A 27978-nucleotide genomic window follows, 5' to 3' on the forward strand; every position below is an offset into this window, starting at 1 on the left:
TTGCATAAAACAATGCAGGCTTTATTATGACATGAGACTAATTACACGAATTATATCTGAAAGGAAAAAAAAGTTAAATTAAGATCTGAATGGTTACTGCATAATCAGTGGGCACGAGTGAGATCTGATGTCGTTGTGTTTGGAAATGGCTTCATCCAGATCCAGCTGCCTGTTGTTGACCTTCACCTCCATGCAGCCATTATAAAAAGCAGTCACTGGTGTAGCACCCAGAGGAACATCTGCACAAAAGCACATTCAATTTATTAGGCCAAGGCATGCAAATTCATATGTATTTTTCAGATTACGAAAAACATGGGGAATACTCCACTCTCCATTCATTATTTAGACATGAGACTAAATTTAGTCATCGGACAAGAGCAATTTGTCAGGAAACACTTTAGTTCTTTCCCCTTTTCTTTAAGATCAAGATAAAGTTAGTAAAGCTGAGAAAGGTCAGTAAAATTTGAAATATCCACTAGAATTCTCATCCAGAAACCGAACTACAGGAATATTTTTCATAGTAGCTTTTCCTGTATTAACAACAGTGAACCAGTGGTTTGTTTCCTGGAGTCTGCTGTTCTTGTCCTGATGCACAAACAGATGTTTATGGGCTTAGAGGTCACAGAAGGAACTGTCTTGCTCTTGTCAGAAAGCTACTCTAGATTCAAAACTGCCAGTTCTCAACTGGGGACCCCTGGGAACCTCATATTTTACTGCTTCCTTACTGCAAATTCAAATTCTCTGTAAAAGACTCACTTTGTCTGCTACTCATTTAGGTGTTGTTTGGCAGCATCAGATTATGGATATGCTTCCAGGAAACAGCATGTTAAGGACAAAATCAAGCAGGCATTACTCTGAGGTCTTAGGGTACAACTGGATTCTTACAAGGTTACAAAGCTTACAAAACACCTTCATCAATTAGAATGAGGATGACCAGTAGCTGATCTCAAAAGCATCATCTCTTTTTTTTCAGATGTTAATCACCCTATTCCTCCTTAGGAGACAGACTTGATCATCTGAGGAACAAATGTTGCTTCCTTGTGATTTTATTTTGCTGTAAGCTGAGGTACTGAACAAATAGTCCTAGGGTTTTTTTTTTACACCAGTGATGATAACATGTCTGCTGACATAGAACTGTGTAAGTCTCATTTAGCCTGCACTGGTTCCCCTGAATTAATTAACAGAGGCATATTCCCAACACTTACTAGTTTGAAGAAAGGTGTATCAAAGTGAGGGACTTATGGTCTTCATGAAATGCACAATTTAACCACACAGTTCTGTGCACTGTAGCTCAGCGTGGGGACCCCTACCTACCTTTTTTATACTGCTCAGTAATCCCAGAGGCTTTTCAGAGGTGAACCGGAATGAATAAATGCCAGAATGGCTGTACAGAGGGACCTGAACTAGTTTTTCTATACTACTTTTTCCCTCTTTGGTAACAGAGGTTGTTGTGGAAGAGCCTCCTTCACATAACGTGGGGTTTTGTTGGGGTTTTTTGACACCTTTAAGTAGAAACTTTTTATTGGTACAGAGGGTGAGGTTTTTTTGTTTGTTTTGTTAATTTGCATGTTGAAGATACCTTTTAAAACTGATTACTTTTAAGGAGCAGTAAGTAACTAATACTTGCTTCTTATCTATTTGGGACGGCCCAAACCAAAGATCTTAACTCTTAAGACGCCAATTGTTTTGTGGCTGGCAATGTACTAGAAAGAATAATATACATATCCCAAAAATGAAGAGGTCTAAGAAATTACTGGAATCTTAGTTGCTATGGCTCAGTTAACCTCCTGACTCACCTCTACTAAGTGAATACTGACTTCATCTCTCCTTTAAAAGCAGGCCAGTATTACAAAAACACTCCTGTGGTATGTGACAGCACTGCACCATTAGTGCATTCTTCTCATTCTACACATTACATTTGAATTGAACTCACCTGGTTATCTGGTTTCCAAGATATTGCGTATCCACTCAAAAACAAAATTCAAGGCAAAATTGGTGCCTTGTTACATTCTTGATTACTAGTGTGTGAAGACTTGTAGAGAACAATTAAATTACAACACATGGGCCTGGATTTTGAGGGGACCACCATCTCAGACAGGCTGTGGTACCTGCAGTGCTGCCCTGAACACATTCCTTCTATTTTGACATGCAAGTCTGAGGGTGGAACTACAAAAAATACACTACCTTGGAAGAAATGCCTAAAGAGATCATATCTAATGGATAACTCCCTTCCCTCTTCTTACTCCTGTACATCCTTGTCTTCTGCAGAAAAACATGGTGAAAATAAAGATGCTGAGTATCTGGGGCAGTGCTGTAACACTGCAGCCTACATGTAAAATGGATGTCAATTCCAAACATGTTGGTCAAACCCTTGGAATTTTCTTAGGAATTGTGACTCATTCTCCATAAAATAATAGAAGACATGGAAAGGCTCTAACAGTAGTAACATTGTAACCATGGCATCTTTCCTCTGGCAATTTTCAAGTTTCAGTATCTTAGGCTTTGAAAATTCCTCACCTGAGGCAATGCTATTTTACTTCTCGATTCACCCCGAAGTCAAACTACTTTATAGATAAGCATGTGTACAATTCCTGTACCAAATAATCCTTGTACATGTCTTAAGACTGGCACTACACTTGTAGCTTCCTTTAAACAAAATATTTTTTGTTTCAACACAAAGATTTCCAGTTATCTATTGCCAGAGTTTAATTGTTGAAACCGTATTTCTGACTTCTGCACTTCTGAGAGTTAAATTACTTACGAATGCCTGGTTTTCCCACATGCGTGATACAGTCTCTAAATTGTGCCAGCTGGTGGCGTTTCAGAAGTATGCAATGCCCATTTCTTCCCAACTCGAAACTGAAGACATTTTCCAAACTAAAAACATCTAAAGAGAAACCCAGGTCTTAAGGGGCCATAAAATGGTACTGCTGAAAAGCAGGTTCCCTTAAAAGCTGGATGAAACAAAAAGCACATCTTTTTTTTTACAATTGTAGGCTTTTCCTAGCTTGAGTAAGGCTGAATATAAACAGGCTTGTACAAATAAACAAATTAATGAAAACAAACAGAATTTACCTGGCAGCCCACCCAAGTAAGTGACAACGTTTGCCATCATGGCTTGATTCAGGACAGACAGGTGCTCTGAATTGCTTCTGTCTGTGTGTGAATCCACAGACAGTTCAAGTTCCTGTTTGGTTACTAAAAGTCCAACCTGCACCTTTCTGGGGGTACACAACTTCTTTGATTCCAGGTGTGCAACAGTGATGTTTCCAACGGTCACAGTGACTTTCTAAAGAGAAAGGTAGATCACAAAAGATGTCACGTATAACTTTAACACATACTTATACTTTGTTCTGGTGCACTTTATATTTGACAGTAGAAGAACAGGAAATATTAGACCCACCTATTAAAAACTGGTACCCTCACCTGGAAAAGTTACCAAAGTTGATGTGTTTGATCACTTTTGGTGATAAATGCCATTCTTAAATTTGTAAGTGAGAATGTTCACTGTAAAACATCTTTGGCCGTGGTTCTGAGGTGAAATCCTGTTTCACTTACAGGCAAAAGTAGTACCACTACAGTTTTAAAGGTAACCAAGTGTTCACTATAGGGTCTTATTTAGGGCAGAAGCATGGATTAGCCATGGAATATAATCGTGACCTAGCTTGGGATGTTCAAGGTACAGCTCTAGATGATGTAAATGGATGTCAATGGAAACTTAAGGACAACAAAATCTGTTTATGAATTCAAACTAACACGATGCCATTACTATATCATCATCATTCCGCTACTGTTATATTCCCCTTTCTGCTTCGTGCATTTTTTTTTTAAAGAAGGAAAGATTAAAGAAATCATGATGTAAGGGATCTTACATAAGATTACATAATGTAATGTAGCGGACATAATTAATACAATTATATTTTCATTAACAGAAATATATTAATACACATTAATCAGTCATTAATAGAAATATATTTTCTGATAGAAATATATTTTCTGCACATCGTTATATGATATAAATCCTTTTTAAAATATTAAGTAAGGCTACCATGCAAGTATATGTGAGTGGCTTTTGTAGCTTGATTTTTCACAAATGGGGCAGTAATTTCAGTGAGACAAAACCGAGATGTGAGACTTATATGCAATTAATTGCTATGATAATTGTAAGATCACCTGTGAGTCAGAGGAGTTAGAGTCCACTATGGACAATGCAAGAGGCACTGTTTCATTAGAAACCAAGGCAAACATAACACCAGTGTCTGTGGATGAGCGAATACTCAGAGTCACATTTATTAGCCAATCTTCAGCACTGTCAAGGTTATCTGTTTTAAAAAGAATAACAGAAATTAATAAATCCATCTGGTAATGAAAAATAAATACAGTGTTAAAAATTAGTATTTAATCTCCTGCCCGCTATGCAAAAATTAGTATTAATCTCGAGAAAAAAAAAAGTGAACTTTGGAACTTATAGAAAGAACTGTAAGTCTAAAGAAACCCAAGCAAAAAAAAAAGAACAAAACAAAACCCACCTAACTTTTAATCCTGGATCTTCTGTGCTTATGAAATTTTGGAGTGTTTGTTTTGGTTTTTTTGGGGTGGTTTGGTTTTGTTTTGTTTTGCTACCTTCTCCATTCTAACACGGAACGGAACAGGTGCCACGTTCATTAGAGGTCAGTTCAAAATTAAATCCAAAAAAACAATTTACCCATAAACTACAGCCAAGAAAAACTGGCAGTTCTCACACCCTTTTACATTTACAACTTGGGTGGCATAGGAAAGTGATATAAGTTGGTTGGAAGCACAGAATATAAAATGCTGGAGAAATCTTTAAGTGTGCTAGGGAATTTAAAACTGTGAGAGAACAGCAAGTTCTGGGATGAAAACTATTGGGGCTGAAGGGTAGCACACCATTTGGGATGGGAAAGAGTATAATGACAACAGGATTTGGGACAATGCCCAAGAGATTTGGGCTTTCAAGTGTGCACAAGGAGATTCTGGATTGCAAATTTTAAAGTTAAGGCAGGAGGTCAGGTAAGGAAGTTCTGGGTTCAGGAAGGAGCAAGAGATGCACTTACAGTCTCAAGACAGGATGTTTGTTGAGGAGCAAAACTGCATATACAAATCTGTCAGTGATCCTTTTCTAGCTCTCCAACTTTTTGTTTTCCCCACTGATGAAGAGGGGACAGAATTAAATCTTTGTAAAGTGAATGTGCTGTTCAACAGTGTCCATCCTTTGCAAATAAAGAATATGCTCCTGAATGTAAAGCACTCCAGAAATTGAATAAATGACACTACTGGGATCAGAATGCTCATTCAAGCAAATTTCTAACAGAAGCTAAGGGAATCATTGGTGGATGCAGTGGTGTTTAGCTTAGTTTGTGTGTCCTTTCTTATTTTCTTTCTTTTAACAATTCATCAGTTCCATTACTAGCCCAGCAAAACAAATATAAGGATAGAAAAATACTCACTATAGTTTATCTGAAATGCTGCCATTCCAGTGCCAGGGTAGAAGGATCCTCTCCCCACTGATACTAAACAGTGTTTGCTTTGTTTTTCTTGAATAACTTCTTTTACACCTGAATGTCCCTGATTCATCAGGTTCCAGGCACGAATACAACCATCTAACCGAGGGTTAATCTGTAGAAGAATTGCAGCATTAGGTGTTTGCCTTCCAAGTTGTTTTAAAAATGTTAAAAATAAGGCATTATTTTACATATCAACTTACTTCTGTGTAGTTAGTAATAGTCTTATCAATGCCATAGGCTATAGCACTGATGCTGGGAGAAAACAAAAGGCATGCTTTTAGTATCTGAGCCTTCCAAAGGTATTTTTGATTTACCATTTCCCACTTTGATGCCAGTGATCTGTACAAAAATAGACTCCTTCAACTTTTAAAGCTCATGTTGTGACCTGAACAAAAGGCTGGAAGCTTTTCTGTAGCTGAAAGACAATGATCACTAGCACTGTTACTTGTTTGAAGTTTCATCTTTTTCTTATACCAAAACACAAAGAAATTTCTGGAATTGCTCTCTATTGGATAAGGGGATGTCATTGTATTGTTTCATACTTTTTCTTTCTGCCTCACTTTTGAGCAGAAAGAGGTTTTTTTTAAATAAATAAAAAGGTGTACAGTTCCCTTTTGCCTCTGTTTAGATTGCCAACTAGTTTGAGGGCTCCTGGACTGCAAGGCAGACAGTTGCAACTTGATTGAACCCATCCCCAGCACGAGTTGTTGAGGTTAGAAGACTGAAAGAATCATAGGGCTTCACCAGCCTGGGCTATTATAAAACCCAGTAAAAATGAAAGCTCGTTGTGCTGCCTGCACAGTAAATTCTGCACCCACTCAGAGCCTACCAAAAGCCAGCACCATAAACATGAATCACTCCAAAATGCCCTCTCAGCAGAAGTGGTGGTGATTTAGGAAATCTTAAAGCTTTATTAGGAAACAGGTTACAGAATCCTGAAAGATTAGACCAAAAGCTCTGTGTTTTTACAACTGAAACCTACTGAAGACAGAACACAAAGCTCTTATTTTCAAAACAGTGGTTTAATAACCAGATTTTCATTTCCTAAATGGGTTCCATACCAAACTTGCTTCCTCTGTGACTCTTAAGTAAACAATACAAAACTGAACAAACGGAACAGTATCAATCAACATTAGTCTTGTTATTTTAGTTACCTGCTTAACAAGAGCATTGCCCACTTTGCGAGGTAATCCTGCAATGTACACCTTAGTTTCCAGAAAACCCTGGGACTGTTTAAAAAGAGTTCCTGGGCTGTTAATACTCATCACAGCTTCTTTAGCTATTTTTACACTGATGCTGTGCTCCAGTTCTTCAACTGATATCTAGGATAAGATACAAATAATTAGACATATACACACAAAAAATGTAGCTATTTATAGATAGAGTAAGTGAGCCACGCCTTTCATCTCAGAGAGGAAGGCTTGAAGAACAAAATGGATTTTGGTCTAGCAAATGTAAAACTTGCTCTATACACAAAGTATCTAATAACTATGAACTTGACCATGCAATCACACTTTTCAATATTCTGACACTTCCTTTTTCATATTTAAAAAGAATAATTGCTATGCTGACAGCTTGTGGTGATTGTCCCTTCCTTGATTGTAAATAGGCTACACTATTTCCTGATGTAAGGCATTCTTGTGCATTTCTTGGTCGATTTTTAAATCTAGGGTGTGAGTGCATGTTTTTTAGTCTTTTATTGATTGCTTAGTTTCTCCCTACTTTACTTATAAACACAGAATATTTCCATAGTGGGTTAAAGGAAGGAAAGGGGAGAAGAAAACCCAACTTACTATATGCCACAGTCCATCATTAATGGCTTTGCCTCCACTGGTGACTTTTGTTCCAAATTCATTCTTGAACTGAACTTCAATCTTCCCATCACGAAGAGCCAGCAATATCCATGCTGAATTGTCAAGGGATTCGGCATACAGGATAACTCCCTCTGCATCATATGTCCGAAAATCAAACTCTGCTGTAAATCTGAGTTGTGAAGAAGGAATCTTAATAAGAAGACAGGAAACATGAAATACTGTACAGCCTACAATAACCCATTACCAGGGTTAAAAAAAGTTCACAGATATTAACCTTTTGGTATCTCTGCAGCTGAGGAGTTGTGATATTTGCATAGAATTAGTCAAAAGCAGAATGTAATGTGAGCCTTGATCACCCAAATCCAGTGAAAAGTTTCCAGATTAACAGGCTGAGCTGGGATTTGAAAGAACCTTGGTTCAGTTCCCAAATCCACTATGAGCTTTACATGTGAAGGATATCCCACTCTCTTGAATAAGATGGATGTAATAGTCCCATTGTGTTTTGTGAGGATGTGATGCAGACAAAATATTTGAGCAATGATGTGCTTCAGCACAACAAGGGTTGCCAAGTGTTGTCCTACAACGATTGTAAACTGGCAATTTGCTTTGGTTATGCTGCCTTTTATATGCTATTCTCTAATTTTTGAGGGTTTGTTATCTGGATCTTGGCAGAACGTGTATATGTAGCAAAATGAGAGTTTGCATTATAGAACCTGTACAGTGCAAGAGAAGAGAGTAGAAGTATAGTAAAAAACTGTATCTCCTGAAGCTTTGGGAATGAATAAAACAGATTAAAGATGAAAGGGGAAAGCAAAGCATTTGGAAATCAGGACTTGCTGAAAGCATCTGTAATAAATTTGGGTGGCTTTCACTCGCAGTGCTGTTCCTTGTCCACCAGATGGCGCTGCCCCACCAGACCCGCACCGAGAACCGTCGTGTATTTACACAGACATTAGTAGGACACCTTCAAACATTTATCACCTCAGAAAGGTCTTCCAGGACAGCATTAATGCCTGGCCAACCTGGAACAGCGGCACAGGAAAAAGTTCTCAGTATTTATGTCCTTCTGTAAGGCTCTAGGGATCACCAGCTCAACAGCTGCTGCTGCTGTTACCTTCAAATTGTTCTGTCAGGAAGTCAAGCTGCAATTTCAGCTGCTGCAGCAGAGAAGTCCACAAGTAATAAAGGGGTCACCCGCACTAACAATTGCTCTGACAGCTGTAAAGAAAATCTCTAGACAAGGTGCTGTCCTTGGAACACACTGCAAAAGGAAGCACTGGCTTGGTTTTGTTTCTCAGCAGTATATGCAGAACGTGTCACAGCTTCTACCCAGAGCAGATGTGAAGTAGCAGCAACATCCAAACTGAAGGCATTCCCATATACAACTAGGAGCTGTACAGTATTTATTTTCCTATAATCTCTGAATTTTCTGTTGATAATTTTAAATGCCTTCCTGTATCTGTATCACCACCTCCCTCCTTCCCCAGCCCCTGCTGTTTCCTCCAGAGGAAGCTTCTGTCATGAGAAAGCCACAATCTTTTTGCTCTCTTCTCCACAAACCAAGAGGACCCACTGCCTATTAAACTTACGGCCCTCAATCCTCTTCCCTTTTCACCATTCAGTTCTCGATCTCTGTGAACTCCTTCTCCCAGCCCATACCCCTCTCCCTTACAGCAGCACTGGTAATGGGGACTGTAATTGCCTGAAGACTTCAACTTTGTTATTCACAGACATACATAGAAACCCGAGTTAATTCATTCTTCATACAAAGGTATCTTAACCACTGTGGAGGTGGCAATATAATTTATGCATGCAATGCACTCTTTCTAAACCCTTAATGAACACAGATGTCCATAATTTCAATGCACACTTTTATAAACAATAAATGCTTACCTTGTGACATTTGGCAATTTAAACTTTAAGTAGAGGACGGGAATTCCTATGAATTGCTCTGCCAGATAAAGCAGTTCATAATTCTTTTCGAGGTTCAGTGGGATACACTCAGTAATAGACTGAAAATGGCAGAGAAAAAAAACTGTTAATGCATTGTGATAGCTTATGAAGCAATTCCTGTTGGCTGCTGGCCTGTACTTTTTTTAAAGAATGGCTTACCTCTGTTTTTTTGGGCTTTTTAAAACTTGAATACCTATGTACAAATGAAGTGGTGTGGTTTTGCTTTTGCTTGAAATGTCCATTATTTAAACTGCTGGAGGATAACACAGGTTGGAACACAGTTCTGGTGGATCAAAACTACTATTTAAATATTTAGTATTTTAATTAAGAATTCAAATCTTCCATAAGGTGCTTTCCTTTCATCAGGGATGTCTGACACCCACATACTGGGGGTCCTGCCAAGCTCCATTATTGAAGTTCTGTAGAATCTAAACCTGATCAGGTGTTAGAAGGGAATGGGTCAGAGCTGTGTCTTGAGAAGATTGCATTAAAAAATTAAAAGGTGATTTTATTTTCTTTATCAATACTGATTTACAGTTACTCATAGCTGAATGATCTCTAGTACTACTAGAATCATTTACCTGGAATAAAAAGTAACAATTTACAAGTGGATTAAGTAACAGATTAAAAGAAAATGTTTCTGTCTTGGCTGTTCCTTAAATGTACTTGTCCTATTTGAGCTCTGGAAAGGAATGTTGACAAAAGCAACACCACAATTCCTACTGAATAGCACTGAATTAATATTTCTGAGGATTGATAGTGGGACTATGAACCTCTTAAGACTACATTATCAGGGAAAGTGTAAAAAATTCTAAGTATTTGTGGCAACTACAAACAGTATGTAAAACTGGGATTAATCCTAATGCTCTTGCCAAAGTCAATGTGAGTAAACATAGTTGCAATGGCAGGGGGGAAATTGTGCTTATTCCTTCAGGTATTCATCCACTTGATGTTTTAAACGAAGATGTTTCTATTCAGGAATAATATCTATTTTGTGTGGTGCAAGTTTAAACTAGGAAAATATTCAGTAAAGAAATGTCAGGTATCCATTCTAAGGCACTATTGACTTATCTTCTGAAAGTGTAATTTTGTACTTAAGTAATATGTACGATTTCATTTAAAAGTAAACCACTGATTCCTTCAGGTTCAGGAAATCAGGCTGTGTGTGTGGAGAGAGGTGGGAAGACTGTCCCAGAATGGGGTTTAAAGTACCTGCCTCACTGAGGAGTCTAAAAAAGTCTCATAGTAGGAGTCTAAAAGTCATCTGGATCTAACCTTATCCCTCAAAATGCCCCATGACTGTCTTCTATATGATGGCAGAATAGTAGTACTACAGAACAGAATGATCAAGAATAGGTGTGAGAACTTTTCTCTTCTCAAGAAATGCTGTACTCCTGTAAAAGTTATTGATGCAGTTCCCAAACTTTGACTTCTGTATTTCCGATGCAGCAGTTCCATTAAATGTAGAGGTGCTCATCTTGAATTTTATGGTTACTTCATTTTAAGCCTGCCGGTATCACTAGTCTTTAGACTATATTTATTTTCAGCTGATTAAACTTTTTCTTTTTCCCCAATTAAAAGGCAAGAAATTAACTTCCAGATAGAGAATTAATCACATTTGAACTACAGTATTAAAAATAAGAGCATCTTCCAGCCTCATTACATGTTACCATTTCAAGGAGGAGCAAAATGAAATATAATTACTGCCAAGTGTTGTTCAGATACTAAACTTCAGAAAGTACAAACAAGATCTAACACACAGATGTCAGAACTCGTGTCAGATCTTTTTCCTGAAGTTTAATCCAAATTTTGTTAGACTCTGTTAGAGGTGGTTTTTTTGTTGGCACTTGTCATGTGATTTCCCTTCACATAATAAGTCTCAGCCTGCCTGCACCTTTCAAAGTATACAGAGAACACAAAAAAATCCTTGGACTTGAATCCTTGAATTCTGATCCTCTGGAGTTTCAAAGTTTCTGCTACTAAGAAGTGTAAATTTTCAAACTGAGCAAGAACAGCCAATTTTGGCTGCAGGATGTTCTTCGATTGGCAAGTATTACTGAGTGCTTTTTCTTAAGCTATGGCAGATGAGAACTGTGGAAAACAACCCAGTGCGGGTTTTTTTTCAATCCAAACAGGCAAAGCATAGAGTAATTCTGAAACAGTGAATGAAAACTTCTGTGAAGTCTAAGGAAAACTTGGGAACATATGGACAAATTGAACATTCTGTCTCGGAGCAGGCTGAACAGAAATTACTTGGTTGAGAGGAGAAAGCTGAGGCTTATTTTGGAAGCAGCAGAGAATAAAGATGACTGGCTAAGGCAAGTTTATTTTGACAGGACTCCTGTAAATGAGCATTTATGAACTGAATGGCTTCCAAATCCCTACCAGGCCTGCTTTGTGAGCCAAACCATAGATCAGAATCTCCAGTAATTTTTTATCTGTTCTCAAATAGCTTCCCATGTGCCTTAATCTAATTTATGCTGTCATCAAGAAATACCCAATTTTGTGATTTCCCACATGGAATTTTGCATAGCACAGTCTTACCTCACAATTCTTCGTGTCCTTGGAGAGCTTGAACCCTTTCTTGCCATCACAATAGCAGCTGTAACTTCCTGGAGAGTTTACACAGAGTTGAGCACAAATATTTTCAGCACATTCATCAATATCTAGGAGAAATGAAAGCATACAGGAAGACTTAAACATGGCATAGACTGATAAACTAACATAAATTAGTGGAATAATGGACAAAATAGGTTCTCTGGAATAACAGGAATCCAATAGGTGACTGCTGCTAAGCTAAACTAATGCTCATGGATATCTCCTATGTAAAATTTACAATCCAGAATTACCTGCTGGGTGCGTAAGACTTGCTGATCTGATAGAGCCCTGGTGTGGAGAACTGGAGACAGTTCTGCCTGACTTGTGAGGCACTAAGAAGCTGAGCTGTAATGTGGCTGAAGTAGTGGAAGAGACCTCATAAATGACCACCACATATGGCAGAAATGCCATTCTGGGGCAGATCTCTTCCTTTCCCTATAAGACATCATGAGAGCTTAGATTTAATATTAAGAGTATATATGGTAAGTATGTGAAGAAAGGACCTGCTTTATTGATATAAAACCAAAATAATCTCAGGGCAAAATACCTTTTAAAATAAAATACAATCATCTCATAAATAGCTGAGTTTCAAAGAGCATCTGCTTGTGGAGACAATAGTCTGATTTGAACTGCAAATAAGCTACATCAACTCAAGGAACTTCATTTTCTATTTAGCAGGTTGTACACAACAAATAACTTTAAAATGAAAGGCTGTGTAAAAGGCCAATGTAACTTTTACAGTTCTAATATAAAAACAAACAAAATCTCTCCTTGACTAGAGACTCTAATGAGGGTGATTTCATAGAATCGATTGGGTTGAAAAAGACCTCCGAGATCATCGAGTCCAACCCTTGGTCCAAATCCAGTCCATTTACTAGATCATGGCACTCAGTGCCACGTCCAATCTGCGTTTAAAAATCTCCAGGGACGGTGAATCCACCACCTCCCTGGGCAGCCCATTCCAATGCCCGATTACTCTCTCTGTAAAGAATTTTCTCCTGATATCCAACTTAAATTTCCCCTGGCGGAGCTTAAGCCCGTGCCCCCTTGTCCTATTGCTGAGTGCCTGAGAGAAGAGACCAACCCCCACCTGGCTAGAACTTCCCTTCAGGTAGTTATAGACGGGGATGAGGTCACCTCTGAGCCTCCTCTTCTCCAGGCTAAACAACCCCAGCTCCCTCAGCCTCTCCCCATAGGACTTATGCTCCAGTCCCTTCACCAGCCTTGTTGCTCTTCTCTGGACCCGCTCCAGCACCTCAATATCCTTTCTGAACTGAGGGGCCCAGAACTAAACACAATACTCAAGGTGTGGCCTCACCAACGCAGAGTACAGGGGAAGGATCACTTCCCTGCTCCTGCTGGCCACACTATTTTTTATTTGGAGCCTCAGATTGAAGTAACTGCAACATTTGTTTTGAAACAAACGGCCCTCCTAGTGGGAATAAACAATTTTGTACCAATGCATGCATTTAAACCTGTTTTATACTATGCTGGGATTTTTTTTAAATATTAAATTTTTTTTTCCTGTTGCTTGGAGGAAGAGAGAGGAAATATGGTGATGCATGGATATGGGGAGGCAGGGTTTTGTGTGCATTAGACAACTCATGTGGGAAGAGAAAACCTTCATCCTTTAGGAGATGAGTTCACTTCTCCTGACTGCAAGATAGACCCCTCTAGCACAATAAGTGTACTTACTAATTTCCATTACCTATTTTTTTTGGCAGGGTGTTTGAACTTGCAAAACTGAGAAAAAGATAATCAAATTATGCATCTAAAATTTTATGGCTACTATGAAACAAAAAACTGTTCAGATATTTTCCACTCATGTCTCCCATCTCCAGCAGGCATGAAGAACTGCAGCAACATTCTCCCGGGAATGGGTGAGGAAAAAAAGACAACAAACCCTTTTCTGTTCCAGTCTAATAGAATCTGTCATCACAGAGATAGTTGTGCATAAATGTATGTAAATTCACTTTTTCTAATAACCATAATTGAATTTGGCCACCTACACACAATATGACAATGAAAAGCTAATGTCACTTAGCATTCCTGTCAGTCTGAACAATCCTGTCCTCAGAAAGGATTTGGTGACTCATTTAATGTGGTTACAACAGGGTCTAAAAGCTTAGCAGCATAATCTCCTTCTAGGAGGTGAGACTTCTCATTGTAACATCCTCATCTTGCAACCTCCTGGAATCCACGTTCCACTAGGAAAGCAATACTTACATGGGTTGCATCAAATTGAATTATCTGAAGAAAATACTGAGAGAAGAGAGAATCAGACTAAGAAGTTTTTCTCACTTTGGTGCACACAGGAACATAAAATTGTCAGTAGCATTTTAATCCCATAGTAACTGGCCAAAGAGCTGACAAGAAACCTGCATGAAAAGTCATGGAGCAAAAGATTCATGGCCAGTAAGAAGCTACTTCTGTGTCCTTTCAAGCAGTAACATACAGGTAGCATCTAAAATACAAAAACCAGTCATTGATATATTTTTCTTAAACTGGCAACGTAGAAAACTCCTCTTCATTGTAAAACTCTAAGAGCTTTCATAGCTGTCCTACAACTGAAATTTAATTTCTGATGTGTACTAAACAAAACCTTTAACAAACAGAGAGAAATAAAATACACTCTAAAACAATTATGCAAATACTTTCAACACTTCAGAAGTTATTTTATTATGGTCTGTGTATGAATGGCTTCTTGCTACTTGGCTATCAATATTTTTCAACTTTTCTGTAATTGTTACAGAACTTTGTCTGGAAATTTTTAATTACAGATTTTCATTTCAGGAAAGATGCTTTTGGTGCAGCTCTTTTCATAGCTCTTTTTTTTTTTTTTTGATATTTAAGAACAGTTTTATTTTAAATGTGAAGAGTTTATAAAAAAATCGTTTAGAGAACTGCCATGCTGTCATTTCCAGCCTAGAATGGAGATCAGTTCACTGTAACACTGTTATTTTCTAACATAAGCAGATACTTCTAGGAAGGATTAGATGAATGTTACGTAAAATGGAATTCAGGGACCTCAGTGAAATGGTCTTTCCAATATCTGAGATCTAAGGACATACAAAGAATAAAGACTGAGCTCCTGGCCATGAGGATTAAATAAGCACCTAAACAGACTGATAAAAACAATCTTTGTAGTTTCTAGAGACAGCTTGATTAAGCACAGTTTGCACTTCTGGTGATTATCTCCTGATAAATCTCCCTAACTTGCCAAATAAGTATTTTTAATTGCTTTTACTATAGCTTGTCTTGAGTTAGGGATATTTATTGACTGATATCAAATATTCCATCCTTATAACTGCAATTTTCAGCATGATGCTCCACGGCAGACCTCAATGATCAAGACGGTATCTACATTTGATACCGTACTGATGGAAGCCTTTTCAACCTAAGGCAACTGAAGGCCCACACCAAGACCTTAAACAATCTTGTCTGGGAGCTGCTCTATGCTGATGACGTCACCCTTGTCGCCCACACAGAAGCAGCCCTGCAGCGTTTAACATCCTGCTTTGCAGACGCTGCTGAGCTCTTTGGGCTGGAAGTCAGCTTAAAGAAGACAGAAGTTCTCTATCAACCGGCACCTCAGGAAGTCTTCCATCATCCCCATATCACCATTGGCCAATCAGAGCTCAAATCAGTCCAACAGTTTAATTACCCAGGTAGCCTCATCTCCTCGGATGGTAAGATTGACAGAGAGATAGACAACAGGTTAGCAAAGGCGTACAGTGCTTTTGGAAAACTCCATAAAAGAGTTTGGCGAAATAAACACTTGAAGAAAAGTACAAAGATCAGTGTTTACAGAGCCATTGTGCTGTCTACTCTCTTATACGGATCTGAATCATGGGTCATCTACCGCCACCACCTGCGTCTCCTAGAACGCTTCCATCAGCGCTGTTTCCGTACAATCCTAAACATCCACTGGTCAGATTATGTGACTAACACGTCTGTTCTAGAACAAGCAGCAGTCACAAGTATTGAGGCCATGTTGCTGAGAACTCGGCTGTGTTGGGCAGGACACGTCTCAAGGATGAAGGACCAACCACCGCCTCCCTAAGATCTTGCTTTATGGTGAACTTGCCACCGGCTTCCACAAGAGAGGAACCCCGAAGAGAAGATACAAGGACTCCCTGAAACAACATCTCAGCCTTGGCCATATTGATCACCATAACTGGTCTACTCTGGCCTCCAGTCAGGAGGTCTGGAGACACACTATCTTTAACGCTGCTGCTTCTTTTGAGAAAGCACACAGGATCACTCTTGAGGAGAAAAGATAACGCAGAAAGAATCATGCCTTGCAGAATATACCAGCTAAGGAGCCTTTCTGCTGTGCCTTTTGCAACCGGACAGGTCTATCTTGTATTGGCCTTTTTAGCCACCAGCGCGCTTGTAACAAACGTGAGTAGAGCCCTTCCCAAATCTTCGTTCACGAAGCCTAGCCATGATGAAAACTGCAATGATGATTAAAAACAAAGAACAAAATACTCTAGTAATGGTCGGGTCCTCAACACATTGGTCCAAGGTACCTGCAAGAAACATGTCAGACAGTTTTTTTTAGAGCTTGGACTTAAAGTCCTCCCTGCAGCGGGAAAGGAGAGATCCCATGAACTGAGAATCCAATGTTTGGGAATAAGTCATTGCAACTGCATACACTACATGTAATATAGCCTGACTGAACCTCTGAAAGAGTAAACAATTGAGTCATCATTTAATAAACAGTATGAAGATTAAGAAATACACCACTGGATGACGTGCTAGAGTTTGGTGTAACCATGGATTAAAAAAAGAAAACGGGAAGGGTGAGAAGATGAAAGAGAAAAGGAGTGGGTTGGGAGCAAAGCCCTACCTTCACAGTTCTTGGAAGTTGAATTATATGTGTAGCCTTCTGCACATTCACATTCATATTTTCCCTGGGTGTTTTTACAAATCGCTGTCCCACAGATGTTTGGATATAGCACACACTCATTTATATCTAGAAATACAAACAAGTTATTAAAAACCAAGTCACTCTCTTCCATATAATTTTTTTTCCTAACCCTATCCAAACTGAGTGAGGCTGGAAAACTGGTCTACCATGCTTTCTTAGCAGACTACAGCTATAGCCATAAAGATTTCCAGAGGAAAAACACACCTCTGCATGCCCTCAGTGGAAAAAAAAGTCTCTGCCTGCCTATCTTTCTCACTCTTTCATGTGTTCTGTGGGTAACAGGAAAAGTGACGCTTGTCCAGGAAGGCAGGGAGAGAAACAGTCTGCAGACTTCCTATAAACTAAGCCAGACTGCAGAATAAAATCCTACCTTAGAAAAAGACATCCAGAAAGAAAGACAAGAGATAATCCTGTTGGAGGTTCTTACATGCTACAATCAATTCATGTCACAATTGTCTTTTAATTGGCTCTGCTGACAGGTGTTCATGTCCCTCACTGTCTCTCTATCCCTCAAACCATTTTAGCGTCTGTCTTCTGGGGTGTTTCCAGTTTTTCACTGTCATTTTCACAATGCAGATGTGACAACTCGACTCAGCACATAGCATCAATCTTACCAAATGTCTTTTGGGCAGAAAAATATCAGATCCCTGGTAGTACTTCATCCCCACTTGTACGTGCAGGGATCATTCCAGTTTTCTCTGTGGTTTAGTAGTAGTGGAAATGGTGCACCACAGGGAGAACAGAGTCTGCCATTGGCTTGCCAGGATTCCTGGAACCTTATTAAGTCAAAGCTGTCCTGAATTTGGACTACCTTTCTACAGTTACTGTGTGTATTCCAAATTCCTAGTTGTATAACTGTATTTGGATGTAATGAAATACTTAAATCCAGTTTATCAAATGACAGAACTGGTACTCAAGGTACTAAGGTATAGCCGTCTATTTTTATCTTTGATTATTTTTAACCAAATTTTCCAGTATCTTTGCAAGAATTACAGAGATTCTAACCAACTTATCTGCTTGCCCTTTTTGACAAAACCACAATCTTTGGTTGTTGTGGCATTACTTTGGAAGTTATTAATTCACAAAAATTTATAGACTAAAGAAAGTGATAGCTGGAGATGGCCATCAAATTAAGTCTCTTAAATTATTTGACATTATCCAAAACTGTTGTCATAGTTTGGCAATAAAACATGACATTAAAATAGAATGAAGTTGTATTTTTTTCTAACTATGCAGTAAGAATTGCTAATTATGTCAGTACATGGTCTTTATCCGGAATGGAACGAAGCACGTAGGTCATGGCCAATAATAACAGACACAGGCAGGCACAGAAAAAAATTATTCTGGGTGAATAAAAGCCAAATCTCTCTTTCCATTATGAGAATTTTTGGAATCATTAATAGTTTCTTCTCCAATGAACTTCAAACTCCCGAAAGAGCAGCATCACTAATTATGATTCAGCCAAAACCCAGGCGGGATTTCCATGGTAACAATATTAGCTGGTCACACCACTTTAGATTCTTGTTTTAGCATGCTTAAAGCGCATGTGAAACTGGTAAGGGATAAAACCAAGCTTTATGGAGCTCTGAAATGAAGAAGAATCTCATCTACAGCCTTTTTCCTCTTTCTTTTTTTCTCCTTGATCTGGATCACTATGTGATTGTCAGAAATGCTTGCAGTGAGTAACCAAGTTAAAGCATGGCTGCATCTTTCAGAGGCAATACAACCTTTTATGAACTTGGAGCATTTATGGAACTACTGGACTAAATTCTTTCCTCTCTCTAGTCAGCAGGCAGTGTATTGTCACGTAATAATGTTCTTAAGTCTCACTTTGTACCTCCACAATCCCGTTTGTTCGAGTGCATGAAGTATCCATCTTCACACAAGCAACGGTAGCTCCCAGGTAAATTGGAACAGCGTTGGCTACAACCTCCATTAAAGTCTTCACACTCGTTTATATCTGGAAGGAAAACAAAATACAACCAACTGAGATACTATTCAATAACAGCAGAACTGTAATTGTACTGCTGAGAACTAACATATGAGATCAAAGACTATACCTTCTTCACAGTTCTCTCCTCTCCACCCTGGTTTACAGACACATGTGTATTTGCCTTGTCCATCTATGCAATCCTTATATCCATCTTTATGGCATGGCAGAGGGCTGCACTGGTTTGAAATTTCTGTGGGATGGAAAACATTGAAAAGACTTGTTATTTGGGGTCATTTTTCCTCAGAAATCAGTTTATTCTTCTTCTCTTCCTACAGGTACCTGTCATGAAATGGTAAAGGGCTTGACGCAGAACATCAAGTAGCCCCACAACCATATTGCTACTAATTTACAAGTGACTGAGAACATACCAAGCCACCAATACTTTCTTTGTCAGACAGAAAACACCCAGAAGACAAATTACTTGCCAAACCATGCCAATGCCTGCAAAATATGACCAAATTCAGACTTGTTACTATTTTCATTACATTTTATGGATGTATTTCACTTTTTAAAGAACAGTGCTCTGCCCCATCATATTGCCACAAATTTCAGTAGACAGATGAAAGTTTCAAGAATACCAAGACTTCAAAATTAGATGAGTTTCTCTATTTAAGAAGGGTCACTTTTACAGAGAAACTGGCACCTCAGGTTGCCTTGGCCATCCAGGTCAAGGGTAGGCTGGATACATCAGCATTTAATACTGTCACCTTTTACAAATATTAACTTCAATGACAAACAAATCTGCATTTGATATGGTTTGAAGCTGGCTCCCTGTCAAGTCTCCAAACCTTACCACAAGAAGTCCCGTCCCCCCCAAAACCTCAGAGAGAAGAGGGAAAAAACAACCAAGAAAACCAAAACGAGAGAGAGACAGCTAAAGCAATATATATATAAATATATTTACACTTATGTTACAGTTATATACAATTGAAATATATATACAATTTCACAAGGGAAAGGGAAAGGGGAAGGGAAAAGGAACAAAACCAAAATAAAAAATATATATATATATATATATATATATATATATATATATATATATATATATATCCCAATCATTAGCCCGAGATCTAGCAACTAAAAGAGTTAGCAAAGAAATATCTCACTACTCTCCTTGGGACAACAGAAAGTCGCTCTGGAACGATCGCCGGCAACCTCTGCCTCCCAAGGTCGGCAAGGCCTTACCAGGCCTCGCTCCCCAACAACAACAGACTCAACAGCAGGGAACCTGCACCTCCAAGCCACTGGAAGGAAAGAGAGCAAAGGCCTTTCCTCCTTTCTTCTTATAGCCTGGCTTACGTAAAAATCATAGGGAATACCGGGTAAATCTGGGCACTTCCCTGGTTACAAACTGGTCACCAAGGAAGGCCTAGACCAAACTACCACAGCATTATAAAGAGCAACTGAAGACTCTTTATACATGCCAGCAAGATCTCAGAAAGCAAAGTTCAAAATATGTAGACTGGGGCAGAGAACACAGAATTCACTGCCTTTTTCTCTCCAACTGAAACACATACATTTCTCTCAGCAGTTCCCATAATTTTTATAGTTTTGCATCAGCATACCACATAAGGCATTGTTGTATTTGTGTCTGCTGACTATGATGTTGTCTTTTTGGATTATTTTTCTGCAGGCCTCCAAACATTATAAATGCATTGTTTCTACTTTAAAGCTCTGGAATGTCCTTCTGAGACATGCTTTAAAAAAAAATAAAATAGTGTTCTAAAAACCAGACCGCAGAATGAAAAGTTGAAAGGATTCAGTGATGTTCATATTCAAAAAAGTGGAATGAAAAGGCAAGTATGTTCCTGAAGACAGAAAACTTGTTGCAATTCTGTACATAACACCTCACTGGGTTTCTTAAACATTTCTTACTTCACTCAAAAGATCTAAAGAACTGCAGAATTTTCCTTGTCTTTCCTAGATGAGGATTAAGCAGTCAATCTATTCACTGATTTTTATAATTGTTTATCTAGAAATCTGTGTCTTTAAAATGTATGTTCCTTTGTGTTCTCAAATAAATAATTTGGACAAATTATTTTTCAATTCTGCTCACATTGCTATTTTTATTCCTTGATTTTTTTTCAGCTTGAGATTAAAAGTATTTACTGTATTATAATACACTTAATTACAATTATTTATTTATTTCTCATTAGTAAAATTGGATTTTTCATTTGACAGTATCAAAACCATTTGGGTTGAGAAGTTCAGGAAGACAAAACTTCTAAAACTAAAAAAAAAAAAAATGTTGATATCGGTATCGCAAAACCTTTGTCTCAATAAAAACACATTTTAAAAAAACGTTACATAGTTTTAATAGGAATTTTAAATTCCACTGTCTCAGCAGTGGCTCCCCTCCAGAAACGTGCATAAATTTAAGCCTTATATACATTTGAAAATTTTATGCATACACACTTCTCCTTTATCCTAGTGACTAGTAATAATTTATTTAATTTGATTTTATAATGTGAACCCAAAGGGAGAAATACAATGATTATCAAGTAAACTAGGTTTTTTTCACTGCATAATACATATTCACACAGCTCTGCTAAATCCTTTCCTCCTGGGACCTCTAATGAGACTGAGAAAGATATGAATGGGAGCATATTTTAGCTTGTGACAGCAGCAGTCACATTGGACAAGTGATCTGGAAAATATGTTCATCCGTGACCATGTGCAGTGTAATTATTGAGGATTTTTTTTTTGCCTACCATTGTTTTCAGTGACAAAAACAGTGTCAGAAGGTTAAGTATCCCCATTCCCACTCAAACAAACTGAAGGTTTCTTTGATATAACTAGGCTGTAAAAGTTTAAGAGGTTTAGAGAGATGTTTCAACTGTGGCGAGTAGGGAATATGGTAAAAATTGCTTCCTGTGAATTTACTAACGAGAACACAATTCACACTGGATTTACGAATGGATAAAGGCATAAAAATAAAATATTTGAGAAACATCACAAGTTTCATGCTTTCTGTCCTTTTTTGGGGAGTCAATGACTGTGTTCCATGTAAGATTTGAATTTTTCAGCTGATGTTACCCACTTCATGAATGGTCACAGTGCAGCTATGGGCCAAAGAGTAGTACAACAAAGAATTAACCAGTTACCTTAACTAATAGAACATGACTTGCTAGATGCAAAGAGTTAAAGACATAGTAGAGTACAGAGGAACTGGGGAATGTTGGTGGGTTCGTGTAGGACACTTCTGTTTCCAGGAGAATTCTGCCTTCCCATTTTGCACTTAGTCATATTTCCTTTCCAGGGTGCTTCATAAAGCTAAAACCAGTCACTTAAACTGCTTTCTCTGAAAATGCTCTGTCTCACCTAACATTTTTTGTCCATTTCTGCTTTAGATTATTGAGTTAAATGGTTATTTGTCTGTTTTTCTGCCTATGGGAACTGCTTTGTAGCCATGCACGCGTTCTTAGATGTGAGTGCATTAGGTAAAGCATTTAACAGCAGCACTTACCCTTGACGCAGGCCCTCAGGTCAGCTGGAGAATCAGGAGTAACTGCAGCAACCCTGAAAACCCCAGCTCGATGGGAGGCAAGGCAGCCTGCAAATGCAAACCCACACGATCTGCTGGTGATACTAGCACTCATTTAGACCGAAATCACAACAAGCTCATTCATCTTCAAAGAGTCTGTTCCCAAAGCTTGAATTAGGAAACTTGTCTGGGCATGTTAAGGACGGCTGATCACAGAGCAACCTCCTGAGCGCTTCTGCACTAAGGATCTAAGCACTCAGGGAGATTCTGTGCATTATAATCAGCATGGAAATCATTTGAGTGCTCTGGGCAGAATAACTAAACCAGTATTATCCAAACGAGAGGATCAGGGAATTATATACTAGAGTTGTTTGGGGGTTTTTTTGTACTTACCTAAATATTTGGGATAAAAATACTCCTGCGGAAAGAAAAGAAAAATTTCAGGTAGATAAAATTAGAGCAAAATATATCACTGAATACATTCTAAAATATATTGGTATTAGGACTACAAACAAATTAAAAAGTTGCTTTGACTCATAGAATATAGGCCAAGCTTTCTATATCATTATTGTTTAGCCTAAACAAGTAGGTTATTTAATACACACAAGATTCAATGGAGAGATTAAGATACTGCACTGAATTGGGAACTTGCAAAATGAAGGCAATGGAAATGAACTGGGTGTCAAAATTACTTTCAAAATTCTCTTTAAATGGGAGGATCTGGTCTGATGCTGTTATTGGATGCAGAGCTAGGCTCCTTTATTTTCTGTTTTCAACCTAAAACAAACCAACCCCTCTGGAATACATTTAACTTCTCACAGCAACTTCATTCCAAATAAAATGAAAAGTGTTACTAAAGCAAAAATTATTAAAAGCAATTGACCATTGACTACTGAAACTATTTAAACTTAACAACTAGTATAGCCACATATATCCAATGTTATCAAAGACAGAACTTGGAACTGACATAGTTTGCAAAACATAATAAACCTTTTGTAGTAAAAAGGTAAATAAAATATACCTGCTACCAAACAATGTGCAGTGGTACTGAACTGAGGAATCAAGTCCTCCTCACTTTGAAAAAAATCTTGCAGCAATTAAATCTAACCCTTTCATTGAGATTCTTATAGCTTTGAAGTGTGAATTCTATGTACTTCTGGCTTTCCCTCTGCAAAGAACTATCTATGTCACAGATATTCATAAAATACTTACAGTTTCAGGATTATTTTCAAAGACTTCCCTGGCTTCTTCCTTATTGCATAATTCTTCAATGCATTCTCTTTCTAGATTTCCTTTCTTACTTTCTTCCATAAAAGAATTGGCTCGACGTTTCCTGAGCAGGAACTGGGAGGCATATTGCTGGGATAAAACTTTGGAGAAACAAAGCAGCTCTGTCATTATTTATCTATCTTTTTAACAGCTGAAAAAAGTTATAAACACTGAATAAATATGAGAACCTAACACAAAATTCTGAATTAAATGCTTAGTCAAGAGCTGAGTTCACTGTCATTTTGAAAACTGTGGTCAACAGATCCTAGGAGTCTGTTTTCTGTATCTGGGGGAGCTGTTTCTGACCAAAAAAAGAAATCCTGAGTCACCAAAATGTTTGTGCAATGCTATGTCCAAAGCATAATTTAACTCTCATATTCAGGACAAGATTTTTTTTTTTTTTTTAAGTTATGAGTAATACAAAATGAGATATGTGACCAGCAAGCGGAAAAAAGCTGCAAAGCCTCTTATATTACCTGTCTCAGTGATCTAGGAGTAAATATTCTGGTACTATTTAAGTCATGTGAGACCAAAAATATGTCTTATAAAGTCACGCTACTTGTTAGATGTAATTAACATAAATGTAATTTTATTTTTCAGAAGTTTACAGAACTTTTACAAAGTAAAAGGTGAGAAATCTCAGATAACCTATGAATACATTCACAGTTTACCAAGATAAAATAGAATCCTAGCTGTTTTGTTTCAGATCCATCATGTTATGTGTTGTTACTTAATTTTCATATATCTTGTTATTGTCATTTTATTGACTTTTACACAAATGGTGAACAAATAGGTGAGTTGAGAAATGATACTAAAAATGAAAGATATTTTTGCTTCGGTGTTCTTTTTAGAGACAACACTACAGGAACAGCAACTAAATCAGACTGCCTCGTGTTTAACTTTTGGACACACCTTGTGATAAAGGAAAAAATGGATGAGCATAATTGGAAAAAGTCCAGCTGACACGGTTAAAGAGCATGGATGACACATGTTAACTAGAGAGTACCTACACTTCTACACCTGCCCTTCTTTTACCAGCCTTTGCACAACTTAAAACCTTTCAGAGGAGCACAACTGTGTGAGGGTCCTGACACCTGCAGCACAGATCAGATTTGGTGTTCATACCTATTCATCACAGGTCTGCAGACAAGACCAATTCAAGCAGACACAGTCAATTCAGTCTCATCATGAGCAGATAACACCTCAAACCCAGAGCACCTTCTTGAGACACATGAGCAGCCAAGTGTCAGGGAACCAGCCTCCCAATTTCTGTGCACTGACAGGAAAGAGAAAACTAAAAGAGTAGCTACTGAGGCCCAGAACCTGAATCGAGAATGGCTTTTAGATGACATATTTAATAAAACCATACCATCCTAAACACCTTACGGTCTCTAGCAAGTTCCAAGGAACACAGCTGAAGCACTCTGCAACACTGGATAATGACCTGAAGAGACCTTTCTGTTACAGCATCCCAAATGTATTTCATGTGGGGTGAGCTTGTACCTCCAAACTGATCTATTTGCTTTCACTCTGGTAAGATTAATCTTTCCAGAAAGGCAATAGATAAAATTTCTTTAGCATAAGGTGGATGTACTGCAGCACACCTCCAAAGTTTTAAAGCACACCTTTATCTCAAAGAGCAACCACAAGCTGCTTAGGAATGCAAGGAGGAGAGGTCAGCTTGTGTCCTTCCCTGCTCATAAATGTATCAGTCTGGTATTTGACGATTCATTTTTTCTTATAGACATGCTAATCCATGGAGAAAAGAAGGAACCCTGCAAGGTGAAACTGATCCTCAAGGAAACTGCTTGGAGAAAGAACAATCTCATCTTATTTTCTGGGCCTCCACTTTCTGCAAAATTCTTGTCATAAAAGAAATGCTTCAAGCCTGCTTTTCTCTGCTACTGTCTTCCACTTTCACAATCCTTAAGGTATACCAGAAGCATGTCTCAAGAAAGGCTGTTAACAACATATTTCAAGAGGTGGATTTGGATTTTCTGATTGTTCTTCATTGAGCAGAGAGGAGGAGCAACGAACTGGAAACTCTGCAACTGTGGACGTCTTAGACCTTTTCTCTCAATCCAAAAGCCCACCACTAACATGCTGTCTCCTGGGAGACTGGCAGAGAGATGACAGGACAAGAAAGGCCTCCTAAGACCTTTTCTGAACCCTAACTGCACTGGAAAGCACTCCCAGGAAAACACTCTGATAACTTATTTACCATCAACTGTTGCTAGCAGTGTCATTTTAATTACTTTGAGTAAATGCTTTGTCACTACACAAAAGCAAGTTAATAAGAAGGATGCAGAAGAACTATCTATTCTGAGGCAAAAGGAGTAACAACAAAAAAAGTAAAATTGTGTACCACATCTGCTGATTTTATTTGCATTGAAGGTTTCTACAAACATGCTGACATAGCTTTCGTGCAGAGGCTCTGTGGTGTAGATGAGGCCTAATTCACAGCTGACTTTAAACAATCTTGTTTTGACTTTTAGCTGCATCATTCTCATTTTCATACAGTTTTACAGTAAATAAAACACAAGAAAACTTCAAGTGCATGCAAACAGATATAACACTTTCTACCTCATGTCTTCAGTACACAGTGGGGTAATGGAAACAGGTGTCTTTTCCCCTATATCACAGCTGTTTATCCTTCTCCTAAGGTGATTTCCTATGGCATTGAGTTTAAATAAAACATGTAACTCAAAGCAAATTCCATGGGGTTTAGTGCAAATATTTCAACTCCCATACACAGAATTTCTAATGTATTTAGTAATCCGTGTTTTAATTACAAAGATTATGATAGGACCTTTATTAAAAAACAATCCTGACTGCTACTGCTGCCAGTTTGATTACAGGAAACTCCAGCCCACTTCTGACCCTGCCAAACCAACAGTTAACCCTTAATGCACTTGGTGTGTTTCACTCGGTTATCACTGAAGCATCATGCCCTACAATTTCCATAGGTGTTGTACAGACACTGTATAGTGATGACTTATCAAGCACCTGTTTAGAAGTAATGCTACTAAAAAAAGAAACATTGTGGGAGAGGAAGAGATTCAGTAGTTTCTTACAGCTGTTTTATTGTGCAGATGCAACCACAAACCTGCCTTAAGTGGGCCACTTAAACCTAACTTAGAGCTCCTTACCTAATCCCCCAGTCATGGAAAGCAGTCCCGCTCTCTCCCAGAAACTCGGAGCCCCCAAAAACTGAATAAAAAGGACATGTGATGCTGTTGTATTGCAAACAGCTCCAAAATTCCAGGGACTAGAGTCTCCCAAAATGCTTATCAGTGACATAAGTTTTATGCAGCCAACAAAAAAAAAGTCAGCCGCTAATATTTATCTGTTCCTTCTCCAAAATGTGTCCCTCATTGGGTGTTTGACCAAACAACTGCACTAAGACCAGCAGAGAGGCAACTTTCATTTATGATTATTGAACGGTACAAGCTGCATCATTAAGCTGTTTTCTCTTCCTGCCTCCCTGCCATTCCAGAAATCCCTGCCATTGTTCAGAGAGAGGGATAGGAAGCTGGACTATATGGACCACAGAAATTTTGCATTAGCAGGACACTGCTATTGAGAAAAGAAAAAGTGACAAGGTATGCAATGGAGAAGATACATGGAACCGAAAATATGATGAAAACAGGAGAAAAGAACATTATGAAACACTCATTAGAAGATTTATTTTTAGAACCCGTTAAAAAAAAAAAAGTTAAAAAATTAACTTTCATCTTTCGATACTGTTCCCTTCTCGAGTCAGAAACCCCAGCACTCAAACAGAAAGCCTGAATGGTAAACACTGGGTTTCTCTTCTGCCGGTTTAATCATTAGTAAAATGGGTCAGAAAGAGGCTTACTTTGAGCTTGTTCCAGATACAGTCTTCTTTTACTACTAAAAGGCTCAAAGACTTCTGTTTCGAAAAGACTTTATTATTATTATTACTGGTTTTTAATCTGTGAGAGCAAGCAGCCCTTACCTAGGTCTGAACTTACCAAAAGTCAGGGACCGCACAATAACGCGGTGTCTCCCGGAGACCTCGATCTATCCCCAAGGGTTGTTCCTGGGAGGGAATCCCGTGAAGGGACACTTTCCCCTTGGCCATAAACAGCTCCAGAGCCGCTCACGGCGCCGAGTCACAACCCGGTTGTCCCAGAAAGCTTCCGAATCCCTTGGGACCGATGAGCTCCACACACTCTCCAGGCGGCCCCGTCCCCGCGACCCCGGCCCGCCCCCCCGCGTCCACCCCGCTCCTCTCCCTCTCCCCACTCACAGGTCGCCGCCTGGGCCATCGCGATAGCCACCGCCAGCAGCGGGAGCCACCGCGACCCCATCGCTGCTGGGGGGCGGCCGGGACTGCGCTACTCAGCGGGGCCGGGCGAGGCTCCGGGGGCGGGAGGGAGGGACGG

The 27978-nt window shown here is 38.7% G+C and overlaps 1 protein-coding gene across 2 annotated transcripts; it reads right to left on the reverse strand.

The window, feature by feature from the left end:
• Nucleotides 1-27926, reverse strand: PROS1 (protein S). 2 transcript variants are annotated; one of them, XM_027722758.2, is made up of 15 exons: nt 27843-27926; nt 23513-23670; nt 22694-22718; nt 22283-22369; nt 18884-19006; nt 18661-18783; nt 16743-16868; nt 11837-11958; nt 9233-9351; nt 7319-7508; nt 6680-6847; nt 5469-5637; nt 4174-4322; nt 3076-3289; nt 1-239 (listed from the first exon to the last, which is right to left on the reverse strand). In XM_027722758.2, the coding sequence occupies exons 1-15, from the start codon at nt 27901-27903 to the stop codon at nt 94-96; spliced, it is 1980 nt and encodes a 659-aa protein (XP_027578559.1). In that variant the 5' UTR covers nt 27904-27926; the 3' UTR covers nt 1-93. The 2 variants fall into 2 exon arrangements, with proteins under 2 accessions (XP_027578559.1, XP_027578565.1); XM_027722764.2 differs by lacking the exon at nt 27843-27926 and adding an exon at nt 27565-27819.
• Between the last annotated feature and the right edge of the window lie 52 nt (nt 27927-27978).

This window comes from Pipra filicauda, unplaced genomic scaffold (genome assembly GCF_003945595.2).
Source record: "Pipra filicauda isolate LSUMZ 115617 unplaced genomic scaffold, ASM394559v2 scaffold302_size1215360_pilon, whole genome shotgun sequence".
In the NCBI taxonomy this organism is placed as follows: Eukaryota; Metazoa; Chordata; class Aves; order Passeriformes; family Pipridae; genus Pipra; species Pipra filicauda.